General features: G+C 41.7%; 2 protein-coding genes across 9 annotated transcripts in view; both read left to right on the forward strand.

Annotated features, from left to right (window-relative positions):
* The window catches only part of GOLGB1 (golgin B1), an 89,624-nt gene extending 80,972 nt beyond the window's left edge, over positions 1 to 8,652 (forward strand). For 5 of the 8 annotated variants that reach the window (XM_017891121.1, XM_017891087.1, XM_017891103.1 and 2 more), the window contains 5 exons: positions 2,503 to 2,661; positions 3,700 to 3,797; positions 4,243 to 4,377; positions 6,823 to 6,928; positions 7,244 to 8,652. In XM_017891121.1, coding sequence (XP_017746610.1) covers positions 2,503 to 2,661; positions 3,700 to 3,797; positions 4,243 to 4,377; positions 6,823 to 6,928; positions 7,244 to 7,378 — 633 coding nt within the window. In that variant the 3' untranslated portion in view covers positions 7,379 to 8,652. The remainder of the gene's footprint in view (positions 1 to 2,502; positions 2,662 to 3,699; positions 3,798 to 4,242; positions 4,378 to 6,822; positions 6,929 to 7,243) is intronic. The other 3 variants (XM_017891094.1, XM_017891115.1, XM_017891136.1) reach the window with 1 other exon arrangement.
* A 2,289-nt stretch (positions 8,653 to 10,941) lies between these two features.
* HCLS1 (hematopoietic cell-specific Lyn substrate 1) overlaps positions 10,942 to 22,380 on the forward strand; it is a 26,983-nt gene continuing 15,544 nt past the window's right edge. The window contains exons 1-4 of the mRNA XM_017891151.1: positions 10,942 to 11,065; positions 13,544 to 13,627; positions 14,546 to 14,619; positions 22,160 to 22,289. Of these exons, the coding sequence (XP_017746640.1) occupies positions 13,544 to 13,627; positions 14,546 to 14,619; positions 22,160 to 22,289 (288 nt within the window). The 5' untranslated portion in view covers positions 10,942 to 11,065. The remainder of the gene's footprint in view (positions 11,066 to 13,543; positions 13,628 to 14,545; positions 14,620 to 22,159; positions 22,290 to 22,380) is intronic.

Raw genomic sequence — 22,380 nt, forward strand, 5'->3', positions numbered from 1 at the left:
AGCAAAAAAAAGTTAATTTCATGAAGGTAGAGAGTGCATTGGGTAGTTACTAAAGGCTGGGAAGGATAATGGAGAGGAGGGAATGAAGAGAAGTTGATTAATGGGTACACATACATTGTTTGATAGAAGAAATAAGACCTAGTGTTAGGTAAATCAATAGGTGATTATAGTTTACCACAATCGATTGTACATTTAAAAATATCTAGAAGAGAAGAATTTAAATGCTTCTAGCATAAAGGAAAGACAAATACTTAAGGTGATGGATATTCCAGATACACTGATTTGATCTTTACAAATTATATGAATATATTACATTGTAGCATGTATCCTGAAAATATGTACATCTATTATGCATGAATTTAAAAATATTTTAAGTATATGGGAGGTTGTATATAAGTTATATGCAAATACCCTGCCATTATATATAAGGGATTTGAGCAACCCTTAAATTTTGGTATACTGGGAGTTGGGAGTCCAGGGGTGGTACTGAAACCAATACCCCATAGATAATAAGGGATGACTGCATTTCTACCAGCTGGTTGGATGTTTGTATATAATGTAAGAATGTGCTAGAAACTTAAAAACATGAGATGGATGATTAGTGACATAATGTAGTCTAAATTGTTCCCTCCTATTTCGTTTTGACAGGTATAGATACAGTGAAATATAGTAGCTTATAAGCTAGAGGAGAGGTCAGCAAACTTTTCCTTTGGACTCAGACAATATTTTAGGTTTCTTGACCGTACAATCTTTGTTAACAACTACTCATCTTTGCAGTTGTAACACAAAAGCAGCCATAGACAATATAGAATCAATTGAGCTGGTCATGTTCCAGTAAAACCTTATTTCAATAAAAGGGCAGCAGACTCTGGATCATAGTTTGCCAACCTCTAAACTAGAAGGACCTATGTTTGTTTTTGGTATGATTTGGACTATTCACTGTGGCCAGGAAAATTAACTTCCTCTTAGGTTAAGGGAAGAACATGTTCCCTGTCTCAGAACCCAGTAGTTGTCATTGTACCCAGTTAACTCTCTTCAAATTACTATCAATTCTCAAATATTTATATCCTTTTCTAACTATTCCCACCTCCTCCCACCCCCTACCCAAAACAAAACTCTATAGTTTTCTTAACTTTCATTGCTAGACTGTCAGATTGGACACCATCAGATAGTACATAGAGCTCTAGACTTGGAATCAAGAACCACACTTGAGTCCTGGTTTGACATCTACTAGCCATTTGTAAACAAGGACAGAAATCCTTTCTCTGCCTCTCTCAAATAAGATGATACCAGTGAAAGTACTTTGTAAGCTAACATTGCTCTTCAGAATGACAAACAAAAAATAACCCTATATCCGAAGAGCAATGTTCAGCTAACAGAGCACTTTTACAAGTATGTATGGATTCTCTTGTTCTAATTTTCTATATGCATCAAATGCCCTTTCTCACAGTTGTCTCTAGAAAACTGTCGCCTCTCCTCTAAAACATTGTTTGTTTCAACTTTTTTTCACAAAACCTTACAAAAAGGAATCATCAAGAAAAGATTGAACATGCAACTGGTATACTGGGTTCCTCTCATACAATGTACATGGTCCTACAGTATGTAACTTGGAGAGACATCTCTGTGGTTATTAATCTACCTGGAGGCTAATCACAACTAAAACTTAAAACTTGACAGCCTGCAAGTGAGAGAATTATAGTTCCAGAGTACCAAATTCAAATCAATGGGTAGAAGCTACAATAGGTAAATTTTTCATTCAATGTAAAAACGAATTTTCAGTTTTTTAAATGGTTCGGGTTGCTTTGTCAGGTAGTGGGCACCCTCACACTGAACACTTTCAAGGGAAGACTGAACGATGACCTGTTAGTCATGCAGTAGAGGAGAGTTCTGCTTTAAGGGACTGAAATGCTTCTACCTGGGAGAATCTATGCTCCCAATACAGTTTCTGACATACACATAGACATGTTGGGATTTATTCTGTTTCTCCCTTCTACCACATTTTATAACTTTTTATTCTATTCTCTCAGTAACTTATAACCCTTTATGGTACTGAGGAATCTGCCTAGTCATATTATTGCACACATTTTGGGGTGACAGCTCTCTCCAGCCATATTGAGTTCTGGAGATTATAGTCATTTGTTAGTAGCGTGAACTTGGACCTGAGGCATTGCCTTTTCCCTCTTATGTACCCAGAATAGCCTATCTTATTAGATTGCTTATGGATTTCTGCTTCATGGTTTTTCAGTTAATGTACTGGGCACCCTTTAAAAAAACAAAACAAAACAAGAAAACCTTTCTGCTACTCCTCCAGAATTGTTTTCTGTCTTGGTCAAAAAAAAAAATTATGCTTTTTCCAACTTTGAAGGAACACAAAATGCTATTGTTGCTGTTGCTGAAACAGAGGTCTTCCATAGGAAAATTCGATCCTGAAAACTCAGAACAGTTCGCCTAAGCACTGCTTATAGTACTGCAGGATGGTGCTTATCCTCGCTTCTGTTTCAGTTCTCTCAGCTACTGGAAGAGAAAAACACCCTTTCCATTCAGCTCTGCGATACCAGTCAGAGTCTTCGTGAGAACCAGCAGCACTATGGTGACCTTTTAAATCACTGTGCAGTCTTGGAGAAGCAGGTTCAAGAGCTGCAGGCGGTGAGTAAGGAGAAGGTGAGAGACTGGGAAAAGTGTGATGACATTTAGTGTAAGTGGGTGAAGCACTAAAGAGCAGTATGGAAGAAGTTAATGTAATTAGGTGTCAGGGAAGAAAATGAGAAAGAAGAAATAGTTAATTGACATGGGAATAAGGTCTGAGAAAAATTACAGTGAAGCAATTAGAAGAAAAAAGATCAGTGAGATGGTGGGAGAGAAATTAAAACATGAGTAGGAAACAGCGATGACTGAGACTTTTGGTATTCTGAAACAGAGGAAGTGTTGATTTTGCTTTAAGTAATAAGAAAATTGTAGGAAACTTTGGATCTGAGAAACAAAACAGGCAGCACTGTTGACAGCCAGGGAGAGGAGTGCAGCATTGAAGTTGGAGGAGACTGAGAATTAGTATGAAGACATATAGGATACGGAGGAGGAGAAGGGGTTTGGGAGGGGCTGGCGAGCAAGGGAAGGATCAAAGTGGCATCTGGAAAATCCATAAACATCCACAGCAGACTTAACTTTTTTTTTTTTTTTTTTTTTTAAGACGGAGTCTCGCTCCGTCACCCAGGCTGGAGTGCAGTGGCACAATCTCAGCTCACTGCAACCTCCGCCTCCCGGGTTCAAGCAGTTCTCTGCCTCAGCCTCCCGAGTTGCTGGGATTACAGGCGCCTGCCACCACACCTGGCTAATTTTTTTGTATTTTTAGTAGAGACAGGGTTTCGCTATCCTGGCCAGGCTGGTCTTGAACTCCTGACCTTGTGATCCACCCGCCTCGGCCTCCCAAAGTGCTGGGATTACAGGTGTGAGCCACGGTGCTCGGCCCAGACTTAACTTTTAAGAGGAAAAATTCAAGAATGAGAATCTGGGAGAAAAATCTAATCAAGATGAGAGTTTTATGTAGGTGAGTAATCTGCTAGAGCAGAAGCTTCTGACTTCTAAATTTGGACTTGAGAATTATAAGCGGGGATAATCCTCTATAAACAAGCTCTCGTTTTGCTCGAGTACACTTTCTTAAGAGCTTTCGTCACTGAATTACTAAGCTTATTCTTCTTCCAGGGGCCACTAAATATAGATGTTGCTCCAGGAGCGCCCCAGGAAAAGAATGGAGTTCACAGAAAGAGTGATCCTGAGGAACTAAGGGAGCCACAGCAAAGGTAGGGGAGTGGCTGTCTCAACCCTGGAGCATACACTAGAGTCCAGAAATTAGGCTGTAATCTACATTTAACTGGAGTCCTTTATATGGAGTTAATATGTCTTATTAGCCTCACAGAAGTGATGTGAGGATCAAATAGTAACAATAATAACTAACATTTGTGTGAGAAAAGTTTATAAAACAAAAAGAGCAACACCAACACACACACACACACCACTAACAACTATTCTGTGATAGTAAAATGAAAGATAATCAGTTCCTGAAATTTCTTTAGGTATTTTCTGCAGCTTCATTTAATCCCTCTACAACTTTGCTTTTAAAATACCGTGTTCAGACAGGCTTCTGTAAATTTTCTTGCTTTACAACCTTATGAAGACTTTGAATCCCTTGTATTAGCAACTGTGTTCTGCATCTAGTGATGCTCTTTGTTTCCTTTCATCCTGAAGCTTTTCTGAAGCTCAGCAGCAGCTGTGCAACACCAGACAGGAAGTGAATGAATTAAGGAAGCTGCTGGAAGAAGAACGAGATCAAAGAGTGGCTGCCGAGAATGCTCTCTCTCTGGCCGAGGAGCAGATCAGACGGTAAAGGCTGAGGGATATCGCCTCTGTTCCCTTCTGATCCTTTCTGATCATACTCATGTACATTTCCTGCCAGACTTAGGATTTCTTAAGATCTTTTTCTCATCTTGAGGTAGTTGCTGCAATGAGTTTACTGACATTGTGGGCACCCAAGAGAACACTGTACTTTTGGGAGTGTAGGAGAGTCAGTGTTTTCTAAAACAGTTGTTCTTAGAGAATAATAATGATATCTACCATTATTGAAAGATATCTTATTTCATCCCAACAATAACTAAATGAGGTAGGTGTTGGGTTTTCTAGAGGACCAGGTAAGTGACAACTTCATTTTCTACCTGAGATCTGAATCCATTGAAATCTTTTTTAAAAGATTAAAAGATTGAGAGATTAAAAGACTGCTTTGAAAATGATGTTAAAAGAATGTGGCTTTTTTGTTGGCAAATGCACTTCCTAACCCTCAACTTCCCCTCCCAGTCACAGACAATGTTGGGCCAAGGTAGACCTCCTTCACAGAAAATCCTGCTCTTGCCAAACTAGAGCATTGGAGTAACAGAGCGAACTGTGCTTCCTATGAGCAGTTTGTTCCAAGTGTAATTCAGAAGGGCAGAGCTACACATCCCTCATTCTTTATTCTCAATTCATCAAAAGAATCACTATGCATGAGAGGATAGAGAGTTGCTACGAGTATTTTGCTGCTGGAAGTCCCTTTCCATGGAAAATATCGTTAAAAGCAGGCACTTTGATTATATTTTGGGAGAAAGCCACCTATGTATATGATCACTTTCCTCAGAGAATGACATTTCTGGTATTAATGCCTTCTTGCAAAGTTTATGTGGCAGAGGTGACAGCCCCATTGAGCAGGTCTTACTTGAGATAACTTTCTTTCCAATCCAACATATTCACAACCTCTTAATTTTCATCACCTATTCAGGCCTTGATATGCAGCTTCGAGGGTGGGCCAGCTTTGCTTAAATGCCTTGTGTGGTGTCTTGCCATCTCTGCCGAGCATTTTCATGCCTGTGCCCCCATGACTGTTTGTCTTCCACTTGCTATGGAATTGTTTAGACCGGTGAAACCTGGCCAGTGGGGAGGTTGATCTCCCTCTTGTGTAACTAACCTGACCCAAACCAACTGAGACTGCCTGTGTGGGATGATGACTCTTGAGCCTGTGGGCAAGCCATATTAATTCAAGCCACAATTCCCTCTTTAACCCTGATGTGGAATGGAAATTGGGGTAGCTAATTAAGGGCTGCCTACCTAGTCCAGGTACTACCATTGTAACATTAGAATCTCACATGTACTCTATAGAGCAGCTAGAACTCAGTGGCCTTCCAGTATAAAGGCAGCCAATACTATCTTCCTCATCAATACCTACAGACTTCTCATCCTTCCTCAGCCTAGCCTACATTGACAGACTGACGTCCATGGTAACAGACCATGCTATTCCAGATCAAAGCTGCTTCTGAAAAGCTTATCGCATGGAGGAATAGACACAGAAGGTTATTCTTTAGTCAGCCTGGCTCTCAGGAGGGAAGCAAGAAAGAAGGAGCTAGGCTGTGCATGCTCAGTTTCTCTTTCTAGACTCACAAATTGGATTAAGGTATTTCTTCACTCCTGGAGAAAAGAATGTGTCCTGCAGAGATCCCAAGAGTATTAAACTAATGGATATCCTTTCATAAGGAGAAAGCACGAAGAGTAGAGGAAAGGGTTTCATCCTCCTTACCCCAATGAAAAAGTTCATCCCTGTAGGCAAATGCTTGATCAAATGTGCCGTTACATGCAGCTCCTTTGTTCATTTGACATAACCATTGAGTGAGTAATGGTAGCCTCTTCATTAAATGGAGAAATTCCAGTATTAAATAAGCAAATCAGCAAAAACTGAGCCAGAAGGCAGTAGAGACTGCCAATTCAATTTAATTTTTTTTTAGTTCAATTTAATTTTTAAAACCCCACAGAAATCTTCCTTGGATGCTTTTGCCTATTAGCCTTTAATAAAAGAAAAAAATATATAACGAGTTTCTCCAAGTCAGATGTATGGTGGAAAGAAGAGTGTGAGGCTTGAAAGACAAAGCTGGGTATTGAATTCTGCCTCTACTGCTTACTGGCTGTGCCGCTGTGGGCAAGTAATTTAACCTCTGTAAGCCTTAGCACTTTGAAGATAGTAAGACCAACCCCAAAACCTGAGGATTAAATGTATGTAAAGCACCCAGCCTAGAGCCTGATACATAGTAAGTAGGTAGTCAATTCCTGATAGTTATCATCACATTTTGCTGCTGCTGAAGGAACGTATCTGCTGCTACCCCGCTTGCATGGGGTTATGTCTGTGGGAGCAGCTTTTGCTACAAGTCTCCTCCTATGCTGCATTGTGTGGCAGGATGACTGGGAAGACTTGGCCTGATCAGCCTCTCATGCTATGAACCAATGCTATGCCTCTTTTTTTTCTCAACTCAGGTTAGAGCACAGTGAATGGGACTCTTCCCGGACTCCTATCATTGGCTCCTGTGGCACTCAGGAGCAGGCACTGTTAATAGATCTTACAAGCAACAGTTGTCGAAGGGTAAGAAGGAAAAAGGATAAAGAGAGGGTGTTCTACTATCAGACAGGGCTGGCTATATTGGGGGCAAGGAGCTGAGGAGAAGGAATGTGGAAGTCCAGCCACTGAACAGCTGATGAGTCTAAGGCTGGAAGGGTGGGGAAGATTAGAAGAACCTGGTGGAATTTGCCAAGTTGTTGACTCTGAGGCAACTTTCCTCTCAGGATACCCCTTTCTACAGTGGTTGGGTCAGCTTTGCTTAAGTACAAGACTACCAGGAGGGAAAGCAGCGTAGCCCTATAGGGTGAAAACTCTCTGACTTTCACATTTTTCTTTTAGACCCGGAGTGGTGTTGGATGGAAGCGAGTCCTACGTTCACTCTGTCATTCACGGACCCGAGTGCCACTTCTAGCAGCCATCTACTTTCTAATGATTCACGTCCTGCTCATTCTGTGTTTTACGGGCCATCTGTAGACTTAGTTGTTACTCTTTGGACCACTCGCCTCAGAACTTGGAATTCTCTCACCTCTAACATCAGAACTATCAATTCCAGTGGAACAGTCTTCCCATTTACAGGTCTTCTCTCCAACTCTCCACGGAAAGTGCCTGCAAAAACAGAGGTCGATACAAGGACAGGTTGGAGCTGCAGGGACTGGCAAGTCTGCTTTCTTCTACTGCCCTGGGCCTGAACACTTCTGCTTAATCTGAGAATCACAGTTGGTTTGTTGAGCCTAATATTTGTTGAGATTTTGCAGGACCCTGATCTTTTGTGGTCCTGTAAAAAATACTGAGGAATGTCAGCTAAGCCAAGAGGATGGTTTCAATAAACCTAATAATCTAAAGTTCAGTATCATTTTGATTGATAACTTTCTTTGCCTCATTTGCCTGTATTTTCTCCTGTTTCAGAGGGAAGGTGGTTCTACCATAAACAAAGTTCAGGGAAATGAACACGTCACCTCATAGGACGTCTGATTTAGGTCTCTTGCAGAATAGGGTGGTGAGAGCTGAAGGAACTCCCTGGGGGTTTTAGCTATTAGATCACCTGGGAGGACAGCATCTTCTTCCCTGCTAATTTCAGATATAATTGGAGGGAGAATTTCTGGTCCTAGACTATAAGGATAGAATCCCCTTGCTTTTGCCCTTGATCACATGTATACTAAGGTATTAAGTGGCCCAAGTCTTTCCTTTCACCAAAGGGCAGGGAGAAGCGTCTATGGACAGCAGGGTTCCAATTCTTGTCGTTCCAGGAATATCTGGATATTCCTGGAATGTGGGCCCTGAGACAGTGCCCAGGGGCCACTGGGAGCCAGTATTAAGCATTGACTCTCAGCCAGGAGTCTGACTGGTCTAACACCACACTGCAACTCCTGGCCTCTTGAAGTACTAAACTACTTTGCTGTTAGTGAGAGTTATTACAGTTTCTCAGCCCCATTGTCTCTGTCCTCTGTGGCAATGGAAGGAGAATATAGAGAAGATAAAATTAAATATAGACAGACCTGAGAAGGACAGCCAGGATTGAATTCCATTTGTGCCTATTCCCTGCCTCCCCTCCCCCATCCTACCAGTTGGTTATTTTCTCACTACTGTATACGTGATGTGTTCACTGCCTATTCTCTCCCTAAAGAAGAGAGAGGACCGGTGGGCTGACCAATCTGCTCTAAATCTACTGTGGTGATTAAATCTTGGTCACAACATCCTGGGAAGTTTCCTGAACAACTGTAAAATAATAAAATTATTTTCAGAATGAAGAGTTTGTGTGTGTGTGTGTGTGTTGTGTGTGTGTGTGTGTGTGTGAATGAATGGATATGTGCCAAGGTCTTCAGTAACCTGTGTTTGGCATGCTGGCGGGGGAAGGGTGGGTGATGAGAAAGTAGGGAAGGAGTAGCCCAGAATGGTTACAGGGATAGAAAGGCTTGCTAGCATATTCAGACTTTCTTCTCACTGGCCAATATCAGTGACAGCTGCAGGCATTCTTCCAGCCTTAGCTGCTAGACCTCAGGTGATGAATGCAGTGAGGAAAATCTATCCTAATACTGAATCAAATAAGCTGGGCCTTAGGGCATTAAATTGATGCAGGTCCATGCATGGTCCTGGGAGAACTCTTATCTAGCACATACACATACTGAAAACTTTAGACCCTAGGGATCCCTCTGGGTGGGAATGGGAGAAGAGAAGCTTAATGGCATGTAGCAGGTTAGGGCATTATTATGTTTTGTTTTGTTTTGTTTTGTTTTTTGAGACCGAGTTTCACTCTTTCGCTCAGGCTAGAGTGCAGTGGCACGATCTTGACTGACTGCAACCTCTGCCTTCCAGTTTCAAGCGATTCTCCTGCCTCAGCCTCCCAAGTTGCCGGGATTACAGGTGCCTGCCACCATGCCTGGCTAATTTTTGTGCTTTTAGTAGAGATGGTTTCACTACGTTGGCCAGGCTGGTCTCAAACTTCTGACCTTGTGATCCACCCGTCTTGGCCTCCCAAAGTACTGGGATTAGAGGCGGGAGCCACCGTGACCAGCTATTACGGTTTTTTATGTTAAGTTGCTGCTTGAGAGAAGCTAGCTCACTTTCTCAAAGTACAGTAAATGGTTTAATTGAACCAAGTCTATCTGATTTCAAGGCCCGTTCTATTTCTGTGTGATACACCTCACTACCTCATCAGTAATGAACTTGTGACATTTGCTAAGGAAAGATGGGGCTTCTTGGTGTCGTCTCTGATTAATTTCTAGTTTCTCCAGAGAACTAAGTACCTGGATGGTGTGTCACAGTATATAGTCTAATTCGTATTTTGACACTACATGAGGATTCCAAGTGATTTTAAAAGACTATTTTCCCTTCTACAAATGTACTCTTCCTTATAACTTCGGTACCACCACGACAAATAGGTAATAAAGTAGGAGGGATAAATAAAGCTCCCCCAGGCATAGATTATGCCTTAGATTTGGAAGTGACAGAGGCTTCATATTCCTAATCCAGAAAAGTGCCTGTATCATGGGCCAGTTTCATCTAGTCCTGCTTAAACTCCTTGGAGAATGCACCGTTGTGAACAAATCAAGAAGTCCACAGACAATCAAGATTAGGAAAGGCTAGGTCAGATACAATAACAGACACCCTCAAATTCGCAGTAGCCAAAACAAAGGACTATTTAGTGAAAGACTCCAATTCCCTCACATGGTGGATGGGGCTCCACTTGTGTTCTTTCTCACTCAGGGATTCAGTCTGCTGGAGGAGCCAACGTGGAGAATTGCAGGTTGCCTTGGGCAGTGGTGAAAGAGCATAGCAAAGCTTGCAGTGGTCTTACAGTCTCCGCCAGAAAGTGGCATCTGTCACTGGCCAAAACAAGTCACCTGAGCACGTCTGACTTCAAGAGGGAAGGGAGGGGCAGCAAGTCTTGACACGCAGTGAAACAAGAGGCCACAAAGACCTTCCATCAGCTGACCAGCACCTGGTTCTTTCAGAATTCTTCCTACTATCTGGAGCCAAAACTTTAGTTTGTTAGCTCAGACTCCACAGTGCCCCAAACAAGCTAGGAAACTTTCTCCTTCCATGTCTTGCCTTTTCCCTCATGAGTTATACCTTCTGGCATTCAACTGGTCGATGTTTATTTGAACATCTATATGAAAACTCCACTTTTAAGTGCTGTGGGTAATATAGGGGTGAGTTTCTTTTTAAGTTTCATGCTTCAAAATCCACATATAAAGGACTTCTCCCATAAAGCCTTTCTTGATGAATACATCCCATACCAAATGCTCTGAATTCCTTTACCGTCTCAAACATAACTGCCACCCTATTTAGGACACAATGCTGTTCTACGGAATTCTCTAATGTGTTTTCTGGTTGAATGTTTGTTTCTCTCACTAGATTACAAAGTCAGAGTCAAAGCAGCATTTTCTATGACTGCCCTATGACCCCCATTGTCAAAACCTTGCAAAAAGACCAGTCACAGAAACATTTAATCCTTTTAAAATTTAAGTGTCTAAAGCAGAAGGAACTGACTCAAATTTCAGGAAGTAGCTGTGAGGATGGGGTGGCAGGAAATGACGAAAACCTGAATACGGAACTGAAGCAGCAGCCCAGTTTCTCACTCCAAAGTGGCAGCAGCCAGAGAGGGAGTCGGTGTGGACGCGAGGAGCCGGGCGCTTAGAACAGAGGCTCGCACAGGTGGAGGTGGGTACTCTGAGCCATGGGACAGTCGGGAAACACAGTAATTGTTGAGGAGGAATCTACCTGGCTCTTAGTCCTTGGTGATGGGCAAGGTCACCAATAGTAGGCTTTTATCCTTTTATGGCCAGAAGGCCTGGTTGTGAGTGGTTGTAGCAAATCAGCATCTGGAGATAGAAACAGAAGGGAGGGGCTTAAACTCAAGGCAAATGATTCAGGAGCCATCTAGCACAAACGTCAAGCAAAGTGTTGCCTGGTTTCTGCTGATAATCTACAACCCACTCTAAGGCATGTCTCCCCTAGGTACTGAGTTGGGAGGAGGACCACAGGAGAAGAAAACAGTGTCTGCCCTTGAAGAGCACATGGTCTCAGGGAAACAAACCCACATAGGAAATGTAACAGATAAGGAAGTAGTCGCTGATGTTAAGTAGCACTGAGTACCAAGTGCTGATGGAGCCCAAGAGAAGGCATGATGATTCTGCTGGGGCTGGTTTCTGTGACTGTAGATCACAGAATCCCCGAATGTCAGAAATCAAGGAGACTTTACAGATTAGCTAGGTTAACCCCTTCATTATTTTCCACTGGGGAAATCAGAGATAATTGCTGATTTGACAAATTATTCAAGTTAGTATTTATTAATCGACTGGTCTCATACCTGGCAAATGAGTACCTACTCTGTTGATGCCCTTGTGATGGTCTCTCAGAGGCTTAGTCACAGAGCTGGGGTGACAGCCAGGGCTTCTGACTCCCAGTCCGTGTACTTTGATGCAGGAGGTCAGCATCGCAACAAGGCCTCACCAGATTACTCTCTGGTTCTCACCTCTAGATGGCACCTCTTACCTTTCTGGCTTCTGGTCAATAGGTCAAGGATATTAGATAAATTGTCTCTATTTCCGAAACTCTTTATTTCAAAAATGGGTGAATGGGAGAGTCAGGCTGAGGCCTCAGAGGAGCCACAGGAAAGAGGATGGGACCATCAGTCCTCATTGCTTCCTTATTGCTCATGACTATTTCAGAAACTTCTCCATTCCAGTTTTGTGTGTGACAGTCCTTTTGTCGCACAGCAGCCCAGGAGCCAGGGGATGAGAAGTAGAGGGGTAGTAAGGATGAAGGATTCTAAGTCTTGTTTTGCTGTCTCCACCCACGTCAGGGAAAGCCGAGCTGCTTTCAGCCGTGACTCACGGTTGACTCAGTCAATATCTGTCCGGTGTCCCCTTAGCATCTCTTTAACTGATTTACCCCAGACTTCTCCTGGGCTGGTGTTTAAGGGGTTGCTCAATGGAGAAGATGGAGTTTTCAAGTGGAAATAGAAAACTAGAGAATCTGAAGGCCTAGGTGGAGACAGGAGAACCCGAGGAGTAGTTGTAAAGGAATTCTTTGGAGACAATGGAGAGCATGAAGAAGGTCTCCAATGGGATGAGGTGTCTGAGGAGGGAAGGGCTGCCAGCTAGCAAGTCATGCCAGGGTCAAGAAGTCTCAGTGGCAACCACAGCAGATGAGCCTTGTCTGTTGTTACTTCTTCACACCAAGATCCACAGATGCAGAGCAATTGTGCTGCTCTTCCTTCTGCACTGTGCAGAAGGCCGACTAGAACACTGGGGATGCCCTAGCAGAGTAAGTTTGGCACCCTTCCAAGCTAGTGTTCTCTAAATATTTCTGCAACATTTATTTAGTTGATAAAAACTGAATACCTTTTAATGTTCAAAATAAGATTTATTATATGATTCTTTTTTATTTTCTATGATAAATTGTCAACTTGAAAACATGCTATTTTTTGAACTACTTTTCTTTAGAAATATAATTGAACCATTTTTTAAAAATTGAGTAATAACTGACTTATTCCCAGCAAATAATGCTTTCCCATGCATTCTTCAGTGTGGAAATGTCAGCCGACTGTCCCTACTGACCTTACACAGCTGTGAAGTGACCAGACTCAGGGTGAAGGTGGGACATCACTTGGACAAGAGGCTGGAAAAATTCTCAGTATAGTTCAGCAGGTTGTAAAGAGGGATGTAGATGTTCACTTGTGAGAAACTGAACCAATTTGTATTTCAACAGTGACAAAGGAATCGTATATAGAAACCTGAGTGAAATGAGGCCATAATTCTAGGGATATTATAGCACCCCTCATTGCCAACCACCTTCAGCCACTGCCTGGCTGGCCTTGGGACACAAGTGAACAATTCCAGCAATTTTGACTCACGGGTTACCTAGTGTCACCCACACCCATGGCAACTTCTCTTTAGCCCCAAGCGGGCCCAGGCCACATTGGTTTGTCTTGAATAAAGCCCCATCTCTCCTCTTGTAACTGAGCAGAAAAGCCTTCCTACAACTCCCATTTGCTTTGCTTCATTTTCTATTTTCTTCTAAGAAAAAAAAATGGCAGGAAATATTGGGCTTCTATATTTTGACTTCAACATTCCTATTTTCCCTCCTCTTGATCCTTTTTTGTCCCTAATTATTCCCATCTCCTGTCACTCTCAGATGTGGAAGTCTGTAGTGGGCCATGATGTGTCTGTTTCCGTGGAGACCCAGGGTGATGACTGGGACACAGATCCTGACTTTGTGGTGAGTTTGGAAGTAGCTTTGCTTGAATATTGCAGAGAGTGGGGTGGCGAGGGCATCTGGGCCACTCTGTAACCTTTGAGGATGCTTGGAAAAGGGCCTTCTGGGACTGAGACAGCCCTCTTACTGGGACTAATTGGTAGGACAGTTGGCTGTCGCCTGTGGGGCATGCATGATACCTGGTATCAGGGATGAAAGGAGACAGGCGTGGGTGAGTTTGATGGTGTAATTGACAGGCGATGGCAGGCTATACTGAAGTTGAGAAGCAGGTGAACCTGGGTCTCCCCAGGCCCATGATCCAGGATTCATGCTGGACATGAGTAATTGGGGGATTGAAAAGCTGTAGGAGACCAGATGGGGTAGGCATGAAGTATGCAGAGGAAGAATGGAGGTTTCAGAGCTAACTAGTTTAATTCTTTGTGTTTTTTTATTTGTTTGCTTGCTTTATGAGACAAGTCTCCCTCTGTCGCCCAGGCTGGAGTGCAGAGGTGCAGTCTCAGCTCACTGCAACCTCTACCTCCCAGGTTCAAGTGATTCTCCTACCTCAGCCTCCCGAGTAGTCCCTGTAGCTGGGACTACAGGTGCATGCCACCACATCTGGCTAATTTTTGTATTTTTTTGGTAGAGATGGGGTTTCATCATGTTGGCCAAGTTAGTCTTGAACTCTTGACCTCAAGAAATCCACCCACCTTGGCCTCCTAAAATGCTAGGATTACAGGCATAAGCCACCATGCCCGGCCTCACCAGTTTAATTCTTACATGGGGTCAGGATGGGATAAACATAGAGGGGATGTGAGTAAAGACCCAGACTGAAGAAGGCAGTGGACACAGGGGACATGGAGGGCATGTGTCAGTTGTGTGGCCCTTCTCAATGTGGCACATTTCTTGCCATCACGTATTACTGAGTGCTGTCATTTGCAGAATGACATCTCTGAGAAGGAGCAGCGGTGGGGAGCCAAGACCATCGAGGGCTCTGGACGCACAGAACACATCAAGTAAGTGCCAAAAGGACCGGGGGAAAGGAAGGGGGTTATGGGAAGAGCCCAAAGAAAACTCAGAGACTTGGGGGAAGGTGAGGGAGGAAAAGGATAGGGTAGTTCATGTCTATGTATTATTGTGTTTGGTTTCTTCTGGAGTCTGTTCCTGTGTGTAGCTTGTGTGTCATTGTGTACTTCCATTTTATGTCTCTCCTCTTATCCTCCTCAACGCTATTATCTGTCTTTTATACCTAACAACTCTGCTATTTCCCCAAGTGGGGATCTATTGGATTAACTGCCTCCCTTCCTTTAGTAAGGCATGAGAGATTCAGAGAGGAAGTGGCCCAAATACTAAGGTCCTCTCTATCTATCTACCTGGCAATCATCTATCTCCTGTCTGTCTCTTCAGATAAATATAAATGTGTATTTAGAATTCAGGGTGACTTCCTTCGGATGGACTAAGAATAATTCAGTAAAATGTCAAGGTGAAGAACTCAGAATAAATGCTATAAAAAGAGGCCACTTCAGCTCCCATACCTGGCCCAAATAACTTTTAAAATACAGATTTGTACTTAGCTATTTGACAGAAGTTGGAAGCCATGAATGGTAATATGAAGAAATGTAACACTTGGAAAACCTGTTGATAAAAACTATTTTGGCAATGATGTTCAGGAGTCTTTAAGATTATAGCCCCATTTGCATCTTACCAGAAACAAACAAACAAACAAAACCCTCTGATACCAGAAGATAAAAGGAACTTACAGACATATCCGGGGTTTCTGTGGGATATGTCATATATTCAGGCTGAGAGATCCCCTCCTCTCTTCCATGAATTATTCAGGATCATCTAACCAGGACCATCTGCTTTGGACAGTATCAGAATGTCAAACATTAGTAGCAAGGTAGACACAATAAATAGTGTAACGAGCAAGCATTCAACAACTACACACAAAATGGCAAGACTAATACAGTCTTAAGCTCCATTTTTAACTCCCCCCACCGCACCCTAATAGCAGTGCTTTTACCTCTAGATTTTAAAAAGTGTCAGTGGATGACCACATTGCACAAGCAACACACTGTGAAAGCCTGGCACAAGTTTATACAACTGGATGACAGTATCACATTGTTTAATCAGAAATAAATGATTTCGGCCAGGCGTGGTGGCTCACGCTTGTAATCCCAGAACTTTGGTAGGCCGAGGCAAGCAGATCACTTGAGGTCAGGAGTTCAAGACCAGCCTGGCCAACATGATGAAACTCTGTCTCTACTAAAAATACAAAAATTAGCCAGGCGTGGTGGTGGGTGCCTGTAATCCCAGCTACTCAGGAGGCGAAGCACAGCAGTCTCTTGAACCCGGGAGGCACAGGTTGCTGTGAGCTGAGATCGTGCCACTGCACTCCAGCCAGGGCGATAGAGAATCAGTCTCAATGAATAAATAAATAAATAAATAAATAAATGTTTTAATTAAGTACCTATAATGAATATTATTCTTAAACCATGCCATTCTGGAAAAAGATTGAAACAATGGAACAGGGTCATTCAGGAAGTTTCTGTGATACCCCTCTATAGACTCATAGATGAAAAAAAAAAAAAAAGACCCCTTTCCTTTTCTGAATAAAAGCCACTCAGTGCTAGTATTCTGGGGATTGTCCAGATGAGGATGCATACTTCGTACCTTTTTTCTCCCAGTGCCTGTTTCATATATAGGAGGTAGAAGTACAATATTTTAAAGAAGTCTCCTAAATTCCTGCCATAATCTTACGGAAAGAGCTTGAATTTGGATATCGATAGATTTAGATTCAATTCCTAACTCTGCCACTCTTAGCAATGTGAACTTGGTCACATAACTTTTTTGAACCTCAGCTTATTTATCAAACGGGGATAAGAATAGCAACTCTAGCTTTGCACAGTGGCGGTATTATAGCCAGTGAGGTTTATCTGAGGTGTGATTATTGCTAATTGAAAACTTTTCCCAACACTCCACCATGACAACTTGCAATATAGTAGGCATTGGCAAAAAAAAAATAGCAATCCTAATAAAAAAATGAAATAATGTAAAAAAAAGTAGCCACTCAGAAGATGTGTAGTGAGAATTTAATGGGATAGCCAATGTCTAACGCAGTACTTAGCACTTCTGAGCAGCTCAGTGATGTTATTTTTGTTTCCTGTTAACATAGGTTAGTTTAATCAGATTTCCTTTCTAAAATCTAACGAACATGTAAACAGACAACAGCCCTCTTTTCTCCTAAGTGGTGTCTACCTGTACTGTTGTATTGCACAACTCCTGTATACAGAACACCCTGACTGGTGCTCCCTGGAGTTGTACAACATGGTGACCCTGCACATTTCTTTGTTAACCTAACTGAATATCTGATAGAATAAATGATGGAGATATTGACAAAAAAAGCTCTCTCATCTCCCATTTACCCAGGTTATCAAGGAGTAAAAGCCTGGTATCTACTGGTAACAAGCCAGGTGGCCTTAGACAAGTCCCTTTTCCTCTCTGATTCTCATTTTGCCCATCTGGATCAAAAAGACCTCTAGAGGACTTTCCAGGAGTAAGTTTCCACTATTTGGGGATTCCCCCTGGTTAGTGTGGGCTAAGTCAGTCTTTAACATCTGATGGGAATCACCATGGTCCTTGGAAAAGAGGGGGAAATTGGAGAGGAGAATAGTAGCTGTAGATTCTAACACTGACAGATCCCAAAATGAAAACAACAACAAAAAAAAAACAAAACAAACAAACAAAAAAGCAGTAGCTTTAGAGCTGAGACGACTAAAAGCAGGAAAAGGAAGTGGTTGTAGTTCTTACTAATCTTACTACCTTCCCCACAGCGTGATGTCTCTTTTTAGGTCTGCTTGAATAAATTTAGTTTGGGTAGTAATTTGGTAATTCAGTGAATAACTCAAATGGTCCTATGCGTCCCTTATCCATTCTGTAAAGGAACTGCCTGGTTTTCAAGAACTATCACCCTTCTCTCCACCTTCTTTTCTCCACTCTTGTCCATTCATTCTCAAGACTCAAGGATGTCTTTTCCCTTGACCAGTCTGTTTATTTTCAAATCTGTCACAGACTGATACTTTTGTAAAATAAAATAAAATAAAATTGAGTTTCTGGAAAATAAATGGTGAAAAATAACATAGACAATACAAACACAGTTTGTATTTTTAAATTCAACAGATATAAAATCACAATGTTGTCAGGCATGCTAGTCTGTACCTATAGACCCAGCTACTCAGGAGGCTGAGGCAGGAGGATCACTTGAGTCCAGTAGTTCTGGGCTATAGTGCTCTATGCTGATTGGGTCTCCACACTAAATTCTGAATCAATATAGTGACCTCCCACCTCCCAGGAGTGGGGGACCATAGGTTGCCTAAGAAGGGGTGAACTGGCCCAGGTCAGAAATGGGACAGGTCAAAACTCCAGTGCTGATCAGTAGTGGGATTGTATCTGTGAGTAGCCATTGCACTCCAGCCTGAGCAACATAGTGAGACCCCATTTCTAAAAAAGAAAAAGAATAAAATCACTATGTCCAATTGCTATAAAAGTTTCTAAACACATATTCTCAATTTTTATTCTTATTTCCCTGTGAAACAGAAACAGTTCAGCTTGTGGACCACACACTGAGTGGCACCACTCTAGAATAATCTTTCAGCACTTCCTGGAACCTGTCTGGCCTTTAGATTAAATCTTTACTGAGCTATAACCATAGGATGTCTGCCTCAGTGACCCTGTCCTCTTTCTTGTGCCCTGACATTTTATATCAAGTGGAAATAAAGAATGGTGTAATACCAAGAGTATTGAAATAGAATTCTGGAGCTCTACGGACTGATTCCAGCTCTGCTGTAAAAGGGCTCATGATGCTGAGGAGAGTAATAATATTTTACCATCCTATCTTGATTTCCAGCGGTGACTGGAGATTATAGTACCATCCCTGTTTACCTCACACGGGTACTGGAAGAGCCATGGCTGTAACTTAAGAATAATGACCAACATTTATTAAGCTATTACATGTCATGCAAAACACAGTACTTTTTAAAAACAACCCTATATCATAGATGACATTGACATCCTGATTTCACAGAAAAGTGAATGGATATATTAATGTTTAGCAATTTGTCCAACGATACAGAGATACAGGTTGAGCATCCCTAATTTAAAAACTGAAAATCTAAAATGTTCCAAAATCTGAAATGTTTGAAAGCCCACATGATACCACAAGTAGAAAATTCCACACCTGACTACATGTGATGGGTTGCAGTCAAAATACAGGTGCACAACACAGGTTTTCGGCGTCCCCAAGGGAAAATAAAATTACCTCCATTTATTTAGCTCTTCTTTAATACCTTTCTTAATATAGTGTATATGAAATATAAATGAATTTTCTGTTTACACATGGGTCTAGTCCCCAAGACATCTCATTATGTATATGCAAATATTCCAAAATCTGAAAAAATTCTGAATCCAAAACACTTCTAGTCCCAAGCGTTTGGGATGAGGGATACTCAACCTGTAGTAATTTGAATTCGGCTCAGTCTGACTCCATGGGCTGAAATCTTAACCATTATTTTGTTTTTGTCTAATAAACATAATATTGTCATGTCCATAATTCTCTTGTTGAAATAAAATGCAAATTCTCAAGAGCTAAGCTATTGCTATTCCCTAAGGCTGCTTGCTATTCTGTTTACAGTGACAAAGTACTTGATAAGTTGGCTTTAATAATACTACAATCACTTCATAAACAAACCTCTTTATGAGTACCCAAAGTCTCTTTCATTTAATGTTTTCTTCACTTTATTATTTTCAAAATTAACTTTTTTTTTTTTTTTTTGAGATGGAGTTTCGCTCTGTCATCCAGACTGGAGTGCAGTGGTGCAATCTCAGCTCACTGAAACCTCCACCTCTGCCTCCCAGCTTCAAGTAATTCTCCTACCTCAGCTTCCTGAGTAGCTGGGATTACAGGCATGTGCCACCTCGCCCAGCTAATTTGTGTATTTTTAGTAAAGACAGGGTTTCACCATGTCGGCCAGGCTGGTCTCAAACTCCTGATCTCAAGTGATCCGCCTGCCTCGGCCTCCCACAGTACTGGGATTAGAGGTGTAAGCCACCACGCCCAGCCAGAAATTAACTGTATTGATACCTAATCATTATAAGCAAATAGTTCAATGAGTTTTGAATATATATATATAATACAGCCACCTATATATATAACCACCAATGCAATCAAGATATAGAATATTGCCAGGCGCGGTGGCTCACGCCCAAAGTGCTGGGTGGCTCCCAGCACTTTGGGAGGCCAAGGCGGGTGGATCATGAGGTCAGGAGATCGAGACCATCCTGGCTAACACGGTGAAACCCCGTCTCTACTAAAAATACAAAAAAAAATTAGCCAGGCGTGGTGGCGGGCACCTGTAGTCCCAGCTACTCAGGAGGCTGAGGCAGGAGAATGGCATGAACCCGGGAGGCAGAGCTTGCAGTGAGCTGAGATCGCACCACTGCACTCCAGCCTGGGCAACAGAGCGAGACTCCGTCTCAAAAAAAAAAAAAAAAAAAAAAAATTTGAGACCAACCTGGCCAACATGGTGAAACGCTGTCTCTACTAAAAATACAAAATCTAGGCGGGCATGACATGCATGCCTGTAATCCCAGCTACTCCAGAGGCTGAGGCAAGAGAATCACTTGAACCCGGGAGGCAGAGGTTGCAGTGAGCCGAGATCATGCCACTGCACTCCAGCCTGGGTGACAGAGCAAGATTCTGTCTCAATAATAATAATAATAATAATAATAATAAAGACCTGTTTAGAATGACTTCAGCTATAACCTAAAGAAGTTTGTTTTCTTTGGGCCTCAACAATTTCATTCAAATTACGTCATCTATTGGTGTGATCCCCTGACTAGTTTTTCTGTTATCCTTTAGATGAATATTCCTGAGTATCATTTTCTAATCCCTTTTAAAAACTTGTTTTAACTATAATATAGTTATAACCCATTTAACAATTATTATACTCATTTAAAAATTACATATTTTTTCCATTTGAAAGTAAATTTTGGCCCCCTTTTCTTCGTCTTTTATCTGAATACTTCAGTTGGAAGATACTGGGCAGGCATTTACACGTCCTTGGTACTAGTAGCTTTTGACACAGTGTTGGTGTTGAACTGACAACACAAGATCTCTGCTTTCAATGCTGCCAGAGAGTTTAGAGGAGGCATGGGAACAGGGGGTTCTTCCAGCACTTGGCTTCATTTCATCTGGTTCATAGCCAGCTTTCTAAAATTAACTGTGGCAAAAGCTGAGAAGACTTTTTAAAAGACCTTTAGTGGAATTATCCACTAAAGGCCACCAGATGGATCTATTCTTCTGTAAAAGAAGACAATTTCTGCTGTGAGACAGCCATTCTATGTATAACAATGTGTCTGTTGTCCTGAGCTGGTGAAGTCCTAGTAATATCACTATCTCAATACCCTAAACCCTTATTGCTTGCTACAGAAAGTCAAATTTCTTATTTAGGGTTCTCTTGCCCAAATGTTTCCAACAATCCCCGGATCCTTATGTGTCCAAATAACAGATCTGATTGTCATTTGGTGCTGAGCTATCACTTCATATCCTCAAGCCAAAGAGGTTGGCCAAGATGGCTTTCCACCCTCTTAAGTATTGCAGTCACCTTCATGGTAAAGATGGAAGTGGGTGTGAAGTAAGAAAGAGAATGCCTTTTTTTGGTGGTACTTTCTCTTAGGGATAAAGGTGTCCCTTCAAATCAAGATAATTTGAGCCTTAACGTGTCATAGCAATTACTGTGAGTGGATTTTGTTAGTTAGTTTTCATTAGTTATTAGTTTTCTCAGGTATTATCAGGCTGTGGGGAAGGGGCAGAAGATCTTAATTCATGACCAAAAAGCATAAAAAAGTACTACTAATGTTTAAATAAATTTCCCCAATTCTGTGTTTTTATAAGCATTGTTTTTAATGACTTCCTAGTACACTAGTGAAAGGTAATATTTCAATTTATTTAACTATTACCCAACCACTGGTCATGTAGATTGTTTCTTAGTTATTGCTATTATATACTACGCTTCAATGAGTATCATTTAGACATTAAGCTTTGCCGTATTTAAAATATTTCCCTGGTGTAGACTCCTAAAACTAGAATGTGTAGGTCCAATGGTATGTGAATATTTTCTGCTTTTGAGACACATCCTCTAATTGATAGAAAGCTGATCCATTCAGAAAAGAAAATAACTTTCCAGTTATCAGAATATAGGTATCATTGTCCTCTAATATTTAAGAACATGAAAAATGGGACTAAAGGTCAGAAGGTTATTTTAGTGAGCAAAATAACAGACTAGAGGAAATATTTTTGGCCTATGGAGAGTTTAAATCAGGCTATAGTATGCAGGCCAGACTGATCTTTTACTTCTAGACCTATCACTAGTATATTCTGGGGGCCCAGGTTATTACTGAAAATAAACAGGACAGACTTCAAGACTTCCATTTTTCTGGGAAGATGGGTTTGTTGACCTTCCTGGGATAGATGATCCTTGGTCATGTGGTTTCTTCCAGCATCCACCAGCTGAGGAACAAAGTATCAGAGGAGCATGATGTTCTCAAGAAGAAAGAGATGGAGTCAGGGCCCAAAGCATCCCATGGCTATGGAGGTCGGTTTGGAGTAGAAAGAGACCGAATGGACAAGGTAAGTTGAAAGGGAAAGATTTGCTTTGAAAATATACATTTAAAAAATTGATATACATATTTATATATTTTGTAAATATTTATAAATAATT

The sequence above is a fragment of the Rhinopithecus bieti genome, unplaced genomic scaffold, assembly GCF_001698545.2.
Source record: "Rhinopithecus bieti isolate Rb0 unplaced genomic scaffold, ASM169854v2 scaffold_759, whole genome shotgun sequence".
Lineage (NCBI taxonomy): Eukaryota > Metazoa > Chordata > Mammalia > Primates > Cercopithecidae > Rhinopithecus > Rhinopithecus bieti.